This window comes from Lupinus angustifolius, chromosome LG16, assembly GCF_001865875.1.
Source record: "Lupinus angustifolius cultivar Tanjil chromosome LG16, LupAngTanjil_v1.0, whole genome shotgun sequence".
NCBI classification, from domain to species: Eukaryota; Viridiplantae; Streptophyta; class Magnoliopsida; order Fabales; family Fabaceae; genus Lupinus; species Lupinus angustifolius.
Window position 1 is genome coordinate 17,773,284 of NC_032024.1, and position 12,469 is coordinate 17,785,752.

General features: G+C 30.6%; 2 protein-coding genes across 2 annotated transcripts; one reads left to right on the plus strand and one right to left on the minus strand.

Annotated features, from left to right (window-relative positions):
• LOC109329684 (MLP-like protein 43) lies at window positions 6,480-7,813 on the plus strand. Its single transcript, XM_019563426.1, has 2 exons — window positions 6,480-6,678; window positions 7,272-7,813. The coding sequence occupies exons 1-2, from the start codon at window positions 6,495-6,497 to the stop codon at window positions 7,523-7,525; spliced, it is 438 nt and encodes a 145-aa protein (XP_019418971.1). The 5' UTR covers window positions 6,480-6,494; the 3' UTR covers window positions 7,526-7,813.
• On the minus strand, window positions 9,079-11,717 carry LOC109330384 (DEAD-box ATP-dependent RNA helicase 35). The gene is made up of 2 exons (XM_019564568.1): window positions 11,569-11,717; window positions 9,079-10,978 (listed from the first exon to the last, which is right to left on the minus strand). Exon 2 carries the CDS (start codon window positions 10,947-10,949, stop codon window positions 9,183-9,185), a length of 1,767 nt encoding a protein of 588 aa, XP_019420113.1. The 5' UTR covers window positions 10,950-10,978; window positions 11,569-11,717; the 3' UTR covers window positions 9,079-9,182.

Genomic DNA, 12,469 nt, shown 5'->3' on the forward strand with positions numbered 1-12,469 from the left:
AAAAACAAATTGGATTTATATACTTTCTTGATTTCACATCTATGTTATTCAATATATATAAATATACTGGAAACAAATATAAATTATGTTCTTTATTTTCACCACTTAAAAGCAATATTCTGTATTAAGAGTATCTTCATAAGTTTTATCCATTTGAGTCATCATAAAACCAATCTACATTAAATCACATAAACACTAGTCATTTAATGTTTTTACAAGAAGTTACTTTGCTGGTGGAGCAATGGAAAAAAACTTATTTTCCCTCTTTTTATGCTTTCACCTATCATTTTTTTGGTTTATCACAAGTATCCTTGCACTAGAGGCAATTATATCCGAGCCGGGAACATCCACAGGTACGTGGGCTAACTCTCTCAGCAGATATTTTTTTCATCCACAAGATTCGAACCCGAAATCTTGATTAAATCCAAAATATAAGATCAATCTATAGTTTCATTTGATAATGTACTCACTCTGAAATCTTAATAAAAACATCAGCAAAAATGGCATAAAGCACAAGTTGTCTTAAAATGCATTGTGTTAAATATTTAAATATTTTGCTAAGATCTTTGTAATTTTATTGAGTTCAAATTAGTCATTTTGTGATTTTAGTATTTTTTTTGGTTTCTTATAGGTATTCTTACACTAGAGACAGTTCTGTCCGAGGTCGGAAATATCCACAGGTATGTGGGGCTAACTCTCCAAACATATATTTTTTTCATCCACAAGACTTGAATTCGAGACATTGCTTAAAAACCACTATGTAGAAAGTAAATTTATGTCATTAGGTGAGTAACATGCGAATTTGGGATGATAATGAGTATGTGTAAAATAGTAATAGACTTCACATCATTTATTTATATTTGGACTCGTTCTTATCTTAAATAAATGCGGATATTTATAGATTATTTGGTACCCATAAATTTAGAAAATATTAAAAAATAATTTAATTAGGAGAAACTTATTCAATTAGGTATCTATTTCTTATAATCACATATGTAATTAATTAATTTTAGGCGAAGAGAGGAGGAACAAATAATAAAAAATACAAAAAATAATTCAAACATAAGTAGATAACATTAAATTGTTAATTAAATATTCAAACATAATTTTTTTATGATAACTATTTAATTATATTAGAATTATGATTAACAACATAATATTACCTTCATAATTAACATGATATTATAATAATGTTACTATATATATGGATCTAGGAATTGCAGTCCGAAATACCTCCGATATGGATATGACATTATCCAAATTCCGATTCAAAAACATATTTTAAAATCTTCACCTTATTATCTATGGGTCCAAAAAATACATATTCTAAACTCAATCATTAGGAGTAGTACATATAGCTACCCTCATTTCTAGTGCCCATTCTCATTAATGTGTTGAAAGAACAATATGGATTATTTGTCATTAATGGTGTTTCATTCTCTGTCTCAAACCAATCATATATTGACACATGAATAAAAGAAAAAAAGTTAAAAACAAAAAATTATAAAATGTAGCAATCTAATTAATTTAGGTTAGAGATTAGGACACCATTTGGGACGGGTGATCTCTGTCCTTGAAAGAAGGTATATCAAATGAAATATTTAAGGTGTGTCTCTGTTTGGCTAATTAATTAATAAAAAGAAACATGTTATAGGATCTTATAAATAAATCTACTTTTAGCGCACCTCACTCATGGACCCATTAAAAAATGAGTATAATATATATGTATTATAAGTATAAATTTTTTTACAGAATTAATACATAATCTACTATTTATTTTGATGACTTAGCATAAACCTTTATACTCACAATATATAAATATTATACTTTTATATAAAATAAATTTGATACATAGCTAATAAATGTAGCCAAAACTGAAATCTAATATTTTAGTCGATTTAGTAACTTATACAATAATGTTTACTTTATTCATAAAATTAAGATAGATGACCCACATAACATGCATCTATGTTTAGTAGTTCATGCATTCAAAGTTGGACAAGCATCATTTGTCTCATAATTTTCCTGTCTCACTGTCTCGGATCAATCAAACTTCACGAAATAATATTAATTTTTTAATTTTTGTTTTTATAATTTTTCTTTTTAAATGAATGAAACTTTCTCATTGGCTTGATACACAAAATGGGACATGAATGGGCATCAATGTCTTTGATAAAATACCTCAATTGTATTTGTCATCAATGTCTTGATATACACTAATATCTTTTCAATATACCTATATTTCTAGTAGTCTAAATTAACAATATTTAGTTATATGAACTATTAAGCATGCCTTTTATATCTAATAGTCTATGCCAATAAGTTAAGAGTTATAAAATTATAAGATTAGTTTTGTCTAGCCAATAAAGTAATATGCATGAGATGACAAGTAATACAAGTTTATGTTTAGAAAATGTATCAATTGTTGAGTTATGCAAGTTCAAAATTATTCAAGTAAGAGACTAAACATTTTATTTAATAATCATGCAATAATATGATCAGACTTAAAACATGCATTAGACACATGCAAAAACTCAAATATAATTAAAACTTGTGTTACATAAAGCTTATGTTACATTCAAACCGAATAAGGGAGTATACATAAAGCTTATGTTACATTCAAACTGAATAAGGGAGTATTTAGCTACTCGTATCCACACAATGCAGGTAAGATAAGGATAATACATAAATCATAGGGTGGTAGAACCACTCACAAATGAGTATAAATTAACTTTTATAGTGCTTATAGCCTTATACTTAATTTCTATGATCTGAGTGAGCTAAATTCTCTAAGAACTTAGGAAATATGTATTACAATTCGAATATACCATGTGAATCTCTAATGGTTCGAGTTTGAAGTCTTTAAATATTGTTTGCTTGTTGGCTTCTGTACTCAGTGCACCGCTTGTGCGTTGATCGCAACTCTTCATCTATGCACAATCTTTCAGTGCATCAGCCTGCGTTGGGCGTAACCTCTACACAGAGTGCACCTCCTTTTGCGTTAAGTGCAAATAGTTGTGCTAACTGTAAAAGTTATATAGGCTAATTGATTTAATTCTTTGGCTCATACGCTCAACGCATAAGTTGTGCTAAGCATGGGTCTTCCTCCGTTGGGCGTGCCTCTGGCACTGAGCGTGGACCTCAGATGTTGTCTGGTCCACTCAAAGTGATCCTAAGTTGAATTTGGACAAGTTTTGTCCGAAAACTTAGCTTTTATCGATTATTTCTCTGGATTAAGCCCGAAAAGCACTTCATAGATGATATTTGGACAATTAAACAAGTTTGTATCATGTATATTTCTATCTATTTGAGTTAATGAAGTAGTTAAAATGTCCTAAAAATGAATATATACTATATGATCAATTTGTCACTTAACATGTATTAATCTTTTAAGAATAGTGATTAATTGGTTATAGAATATTTTTGTTGGTAGTGTATGTATAAAGTATAGACGTGCTAGATTTGATCTTTGTCATGTTAGTATGCAGTAGACTTTGGTTAATGGTGGGGAATAAAATTTAAATAGAGGAATTTACATGAAGTTTGGAAACTTAGTCCCTCTAAAATAAGGTACTTTGATTTTGGTTCGTGTGGTATTTTATCAAAGCCTGTTTAAATTGAACTTGTTTATTTTAAGTCTAGCTGATTAATTTATATTTTGTGGTTTATCTTTTTTCTCCTTTTATAATGTGTTGACGTTTTTTATTTGGTCCCAAAAATATATTAGATTTTTGGGGTTGATTCCTTACACATAAGCACGTAACGGACTCTTACTAAAGATTAGGACCAACATTAAAATGAACAAATCTAAAAAAACTTTGACCAACTTTCTTTTATATGGAATAAAATCAAAAGCAACTTAAAGGAAATAAAAACATATTTATTTATTGTGACAAAACTCTTATTGTATAAGCAAAATGTTGCATGTGACTTTCTTTGGCCCACGTCATCATATCCAAAACATAAGTGAAACATCTTATTCATTCACCATTCTCACCCATAACTACAACTATCACGGATTTTCCAACTATAACATGTTTCACCTGGTCCATCTCTTTTGACAATCATTCGGACTTGGTAAAGGTTGTTGCGGCACCTGTAGCAGGACAGAGGACTGATCGCGATGCCCGCAGACCAATTTACGATGTCTCCGTCGCTGACGTTCGTCAAGCAGGCCACGTGGATTGGCCAGGGTCTTCTTCGGCTAATGATACCTCGATCCTGAAGCCTTCAGAGTATCTTTTTGATAGGCGTCTCTATCTGTATGGGAAATTCGCTGCTGATAGATCCCGCCCAATGTCCTCCTCCTTCCCCGCCACCTTCCAACCCGAGGGAGTATACAATGACAACTTTCGGACACTCATGCCCGATCGTGCGACTGCCTCTTGAACATCTGATGGCGCTTTCTTTAAGTGTTTGTTTGTGAGTTAGATTTTGGAAGAAAAAGAAAAGAAAAAAAATGTTTCAGAGCCTTAAAATACATACGTGAGATGACTTTAAAGTTTTCTTTCCCCTCCAAAACTGAAATCATAAACAAACCTTAGCAGAATTTATGAATGGCTAAGATGATATACTAATATAACAATTGTATTTAGTGTAGTTGAAAGTCATAGATCTCAAACAATGATTGAGAATAATTTGGAATAATTAACATGATACACTAATATTAGAATAGTTTATTTTGTAAAGTTCCTTTATGAAAAAAATGCTTGAGAATCATGCATGTGGACACCGAGGGCAGTGCATATTTGAGATTGTAACACATGGTAGAAATAATGTTTCAATGATCCAGATTTTTGTTTTTTTCTAAATTAAATATTTTTAAAAAAGTAATCTCTCTTACATTCCCAGTACTGGAGAGTACAATACTGGAGAGGAATATATTTCGTGGACACAATATCCTTGAAAATCCCAATGTATTTTGGTTGCATTAAGGCACTCAATTATGCATGTCCTAAGTGTTTGGGGACTTTGATTTTAATCATTGGTGCTATTTGCTATTGGTGCATTTAAGGAAGTAGGATCCATTGTGTTAATGCATTATGGTTGTGAATATGTGATGGAGCCATTTGATTTATATTGTTTCATTTTTATGTGGCAGAATCACTTATGCATAACGTTGCATTATTTATTGTATTTATTACATAATGTTGCACATTGTGGTTTATTTATAAAGTGTAATATTTATTTATTGTAGTATAAAACATTATATGCAATCAATATATCATCTATCATTTTATTTGTATTACTACTTTTTTAAAAAATTAATAATAAATAAATATAAATGATAGCAAATGATAATATATAAAACTAGACACATTTTTTTAATCTTATTTATGTAAGTAGATGTTAAAGTTGTGTGGATGAGATTACGATTATCTAAGAATGATGTTTGCTAGGTTTGATGCCTATATCGAATTTGAGGCTTCATATATATTTGGTACCTAACTTCAACATTATATAATATTTTTTAATAGTATATGGTTTTTTATATTGTCATTATATTATAGAAATTAATGTCAATGAATAATATGCCAATCGTATATATATTTATTACACTAACAATATATTATATTATTCTTTATTTTATATTGTTTGTGCGGGACAAATTAACAGTAGTCACACTTATTGGTTAGTTTCACTGAAAATCAAATAAATATATTCTACTTGAATAAAAATATTTTACAGTATTGGAGAAAAAGTTCTTGTTTTTTCATTTAATGGTAAGATTTTCATTATAAGTCAAATGATAAAAGGAATACCATTTTGTTTTTGTAGCATCAGAGATAATATCGATTCATTATATTTCTCAATTAAAATTAAAAAGAAGTTCAATCTTCTTAAAAAATTATAAAAACCGGTAAAAATATAGTTACTCAATTTTGTTTTAATCAAAGGTAAAATCTAGTGTATGTTTTATATAGATTATTATTTTTGTTTATTTTGTATTGATAAGTTTTTTTCAATTAATTTCCTTTCGATAATGCTCTGGTTTAAAAATCTAAAGTTATAGCAACTAGGTGTAGTGTCTTCGGGAGGTTGATATGCTTTAATTTAAATAAAAAATAACTTTACAATATATGACAAAAAATAATAATAACATAACTAAATTTTCCAAGAATTTTGATATTGAATATAACACTTAATTCAATCCATAATAGCTGAAAAAAGTAAATATTACTTACAAATATCACATTGCAATTGTATGAATTATGAATTGTGACTTTAAGTTCATCGATTCAAGTCCTAAAAACAAACTCTTCATTAAAAATATATATTATTTATCTATCATTCTTTAACTCCACTTAGTAAGAGTCTCGTACGATTAATACGTTATTCCTCCTAAACAAATATATGGATCAAACTATTTGGAGTTGATCCAATAAATGAGTTTACAATAGTTGGTAAGCTTCTTATTATTATTTAAGAGTAAGACCCATCTCTAAACATTTGCAACTTCATATCTCAAAAAATTGTGTTTATTACATTTGAAAATGGCTCTTAGTGGTAAAGTGAGTATTGAATTTGGAATCAAAGCAGCTAATTCACAATGGTTCAATCTATTTCATAAGAATCTGAACCAAATTCAAAACATTTGTGAAAGAGTGCATCAAGCTCATGTTCATGAAGGTGATTGGCACACCATTGGTTCAGTTAAGAACTGGACTTTCATCATAGGTAATTAATTAACTTTACAATTATTTTGATGTGTAAACATCATAGGATATATTTATTAATTTATGGTGAATTTGTTCAAATTATTAGATGATATAAAGAGATATAAAAAATATCTCGTATATTAGGAGATATGTTATCTCATACAACCACTAAAATCGTGACATGTGTCCAATTTTTTAGCTTCTAGAAATATTTTTGTAAAATATATTAAATAAAACATACTTCATAATTTTAGTGGTTAGAGAAATATATTTTAATTTATTGTAATGCCCAAAAATGTACCTTTAGAAAACTATGTTTATTTTGACCTAAAAAAGCTATGAGGATATTTTTTTTTTGTGACTGTAGAATTATGCTTATTTAGACTTTCAGCATTTATATTTTAGAAAAAGTGTTTAATTTATTCACCCAAAACCCACTATATATGATTTATATATGTTGTTTTCAATCACCTTTCAGCCTTTGAATATTATCATTTTGAAGCAGCAACAACTATTATTTATTCTACAAAAAATAACATTAAACATATATCTTTTAATTCTCTTAAATTTTGCTTTTGTTATTGAGCTTAATTATTATTGCTTGTGAAATAGATGGTAAGCTAGTAAAACATAAGGAGAAAGTTGAAGCTATTGATGAAAGTAAAAAGACATTAACATGGAGCTTCTTTGATGAAGATCTAGGTCAACAATACAAGGTTTTCATACTCACCATGGAAGTTAATGAAAAAGATAATGGTAGTGCACTTTGTAAATGCACTATTCAATATGAGTTGGTGAATGAGAATGTTGAACCACCATATGCTTATTTGGATTTCATAAACAAATCTTCCAAACATGTTAGATGATTATCTTGTTGGTGCGTAGGATCAAAATAGTGAAGAAGATATCGAATAAAAAAAAGAGGGGATTCACTTACTCGTAGCTACTCCACTTCTTAATCATTTATTATAGGAAAGTCCAATATTTTAAATTAGTGAGTGGTTCTTAACCAATAGATTTTCCTAAAATAAATTACTAAGATGTTGAGTAGCTTTTTTCGATTTATTCTTAGAGTAAATGGATTTTGTCTTAAGAGCTTGCATGAATAATATGATAATATGATGGGAAGAATAAGGATGTTTGGTTCTTTTACTGATATTTATTCAATGTATTGAGGGAAATGGGAAAGATGGTTTGTATTATGAAAATATATGTCAAATGGGTTTGCTTTAATTAGTATCAATAACACATATTCTATGTGATATTGTTTCTCAATAAATTTTATGAAAAATGTTATTTGTAGTTTTCATTGCAACACTCAATTTGTATTTTTTATTTTATTTTTTCTCTCTCTTTCTATCTTATATTTAGAATTTAATTTTCTCTTTTACCGTCTTAGTTCATTTTCCTCCTCCATCTTTTATTTCTTTTTTAGGATGGTAATAAGTAAAAGTAACATATATCACAATGTGATAAGTATTTACCGATGATTGAGTTATAAGGGACATGTATTATTTATTATTGGTATGAATATTTATAGGAGTATATAATATTATCCTAATAAAATATCTCCTGAAGATAACTTTATCTTCTTAATTTAATTCATGCTTCAATTAGCTGCGAAAACAACAGGCACAATAAGATTTTCACCCAATTGAAATGCCACAATTTTAATGTAATCAACTTTCCAATGAGATCTAACTTTTATTTATGCTAATATGGAGTTTATTATTTTCTTCATGTTTTATTGAATGTTTTACAAGAGGTTACTTTGGTGGAGATAAATAATTCAGAATAATATTTAAAAACTGAACATTAGTCACATTTTGTGATTTTACCAAAAAAACCACTATATAGAATTTCCATGTGTATGAAAGTAAATTTAGTGGCATGTGAATTTTCAGTTGTAATCACTTATCTAGAAGGTTATGGGTTTGAGTCGTGAAAGACTCATTTTTGTGAGGAATAAAATATTGTAGGGAGTATTTAAACTTGTGGGTAACACACTCGGTATATTCATAGATCTGGAAGTCGCATGTCAGAATTAGGAACATCATGCTTGAGAAATACTTGTGTAGAAATGTATCTTCGTAGAGAAACCAATAAAAATCTTGACAATATATTAAAAAAATTAATTCTAATTAAAATTTAGTCTTAAATGAGTACCAAAAAACATAAATATACCTTTCTCCAAATATGTCGTTTTGGATATATCTCCACACGAGTTTTTCTCCACCAGCTGCAAGATGGTATTGCTTTTTTTTGTTTTGTTGTTGCAATGCCATTGGAATCAATAACTAGCAGAGCCATTTTTGCAATTAACAACACAAATATAATCCAAATTCATCAAGAATAAGGGTTAATAATAACTAATGAAACCATGTAATCATTCCCAACCATATACACTATGTAGTAATGTAACACTACAACAATCAACAGGATCAAAATTCTGTTGCAATCCACTATATTTCATGGTACAAAGTTTAAAAGTTGCAGATATAATACATAAAGGACTTGTACCTTTCAAATTTCCCCTCTATAACCTCCAGATCCAAAATAATCTTTTCTATTATTTGCAATCACGACGCTCTTCTGATGTTCTAATTTGGGACAATCACGGATTCGATGACCAAGACCACCACAAAATGCACATCCTTTGACCCCACTTATGTCTGTGATTGCTTCATTATCTTCCATCGGATCATTCAGCTCAGCTAAAACTGGGGGAATCCTCTGTTTTGCTTCTTGCAAAAGATGTTTCAAATCAAGCAATGTTGTCTCACTTTGATTCTTGTTTATAAACGTTGTTGCTATACCGGTCTTGCCGCATCTTCCGGTTCGTCCAATCCGATGAACATAATTTTCGATTTCAGCTGGCATGTCATAATTAATGACATGCTGAATATCAGGAAAATCCAAACCTTTAGATGCAACATCAGTTGCAACCAAAACATCTTTCTTTCCAGCCTTAAAAGCGGAAATAGCATACTCTCTCTCCTCTTGATCCTTCCCTCCGTGAATAGCCACCGCTTCCACTCCTTTCAAGAGAAGATATTCATGAATGTCATCAACATCAGCCTTATTCTCACAAAATATTAAAACTGGCGGCGGTGTTTTTTGCAAGCACTCGAGGAGGTAAACAATTTTTGCTTCTTGCTTAACATACTCTACCTCCTGGATGACATCGAGATTTGCTGCACCTGCACGTCCCACATTGACAATAATCGGTTTCACCAAAGCGCTTCTAGCAAAGTTCTGAATCTTGGTTGGCATAGTGGCAGAAAATAAAAGAGTCTGCCTTTGAGCTTTGAAGTGATCAAAAACTTCTCTAATGTCGTCTTCAAATCCCAAATCTACCAATCGATCAGCCTCATCTAACGTTAAATACCTGCAGTTGTTAAGATTCATTTTCTTCTTGGCCAACATATCCTTCAATCTCCCAGGAGTAGCAACAACAATATGAACACCCTTCTTCACAATCTCAAGCTGTGATCTCATATCTATTCCACCGATACAAAGCAAAGGCCTAAGCTCCGGATATCCAGCTTCCTTCAAAGGTGTCAAGAAATCTTCAATCACTTCATAAGTCTGCCTAGCTAGTTCCCTCGACGGACAAATGATCAATCCGAAAGGACCCTCTCCAGGAACAATAGGCATCATAATTTCCTCCTGCATTGCCATCATAATCATCGGCAGCACAAAGACCAGAGTCTTTCCCGAACCTGTAAATGCAATCCCAATCATATCTCGCCCGGATAAGATAACAGGAAGGCCTTGCACCTGAATTGGCGTTGGTTGCACAATCCCCTTGACTTTCAACTTGTTCAAAACCGGCTCCGGAAACCTCATGTCCTTAAAATTCTTAATTGGCGGTGGAATGTTATCACCATCAACTATTATATGCCACTGCTTTCGAATCAAATCACACCCCTTTTTTGACATCCTTCTAATCTGCAAAGGCGGCTTCCACCCTGTAGGCAAAGGTTCAGTATAAGTGATTCCCTTAGCTAACTCACGAACAGACATAAGAGTTTTCCTATCAGACAAATTCTCAATCATCTCCTTCTCCTGTTGAACAATCTGCTCCGTGACACTAATCTCAGGTTGTTCTCGCTTCAACTGCGACGCCTTCTCTAGAAGGGTAGGTTTAGTTTCAACTACTTGTTCTTTCTCCAAATCAGCATCGGCGACAGCAGCAACCTTCCCTTTGCGTTGAAGAATCTTCTGAGCTTCCATGGCACGGCGTTTGGCCACAGGCACATACTCCTCGTAATCATCATCTACTTCCATTCTTGCTGCCAATTTGACTTCTTATGATCCTATTTATATTTCAATGAGAAATCAAAACAAAACAAAAAATGATGAACAAGAAAAACACTTCCCTTTAGAGTGTTTAGAACATAGTTACATAATTCTCTATTTACCCGACATACCACATACCGAATTCACCACACCAAGTAACACATATCAGGTTTGTCATAAAGGTCTGGTAAAATTAATATAAAAAGTGACGAATTCTATACCCAAGTGAACCATGTACCCGTACTGACCATGGTTTAGAAAAAAATGTGAAATAAAAAACATGACCGTCTCATTATCTCAAACAAGGAAAATCAAACCAAACCAAACCATTGATCACTAATACAAGAGAAAACCATTAGAAATTAGATTAGGGTTTTGAATCACCCCATAAATTCCCACCTCTTGCAAACAATTAGGGTTTTGAGAATTTGGGGTTTCAACAAAATAGCTTGCAAAGTTCAAACTTTAGCCTAATGGGGCTTGAAAACATAAAGGAGAACAAATTCAGATTAGAATAAAACAAAATTTTCTATATCAAACGATAAAAACAAGAGAAAAAAAAAACGAAGGTGATGAAGTTAATGAAGAAGAGAATAAAAAGCCTTACCGAAAGATGAAATGAAGGTAGAGATTCACAGTAGAAGAAACAACAAAAGCTACTCTGCACTGGTTTTCGACGATCAAAGGAACATAGTGGGGTTTATGACGATCAAAGGAACAAAAGCTAATCAGTTTGGTTCGTTTCGGTTCTATGGATTTCGCGGTTTAAACTGGAACCGCTTACCTAATGAAGAGGATAAGAAGAAGAAGAAGAAGAAAGGGAATAAAAAATGAATTTAAAATTACATCATGATAATAAAAATAGAGAATAAAGTATAACATATTTCATATTTATTCATTATATTAATTTTGAAAATTTACCCATAACATTATATTAATTTTGAAAATGGTCAACTAAAATTATTTTGGATACTTTTGTGGAATTTGTAATTGCAATTATAATCTCTCAATCCAATCCTTGAATTTGTAATTTTGGATACTTATTTTTTATGTTGAATTTTCTTAGAATAGAAAGAAATGTGGGATATGAGAGAGTATATTTTGTAAATTGAGAATCAATTTTCTCCTTTGAAAAGCTTAACCAAAATAGTTTTCTCTTTTGTGCCGGCACATATGCAATATTTATGTCCAGTGCTTATAGAAGTCAAGGAGAAAAACTGTGAAATAAAACAAAATAAAAAGACTAGGAAAAGATTGGACTATTTTGGAACATTTGTTGTTGGATGGTTGTAATTTAAGGGCTTTATTTTATTTTTTATTTTCAGATCATTGTGACTTAAAGTTTTCTGCTGAAATGTTTATTATGACTTTTTATATTGATGTTGCTTGCATTATAATACTTTAATTTGTTGACGAAGGCAAGTTATGATAGAATATTATGGTGTTGTTTAATGTATATAGCTTATTCTATCTAATGAGATAAATGATTGGTTATTTTTATTTGTGTT

Coding starts and splice junctions, on each gene's coding strand:
- LOC109329684 (XM_019563426.1), top strand. CDS start 6,495: ATGGCTCTTAGTGGTAAAGTGAGTATTGAATTTGGAATCAAAGCAGCT. Junction 6,679..7,271: donor GAACTGGACTTTCATCATAG/GTAATTAATTAA, acceptor CTTGTGAAATAG/ATGGTAAGCTAGTAAAACAT.
- LOC109330384 (XM_019564568.1), bottom strand. CDS start 10,949: ATGGAAGTAGATGATGATTACGAGGAGTATGTGCCTGTGGCCAAACGC.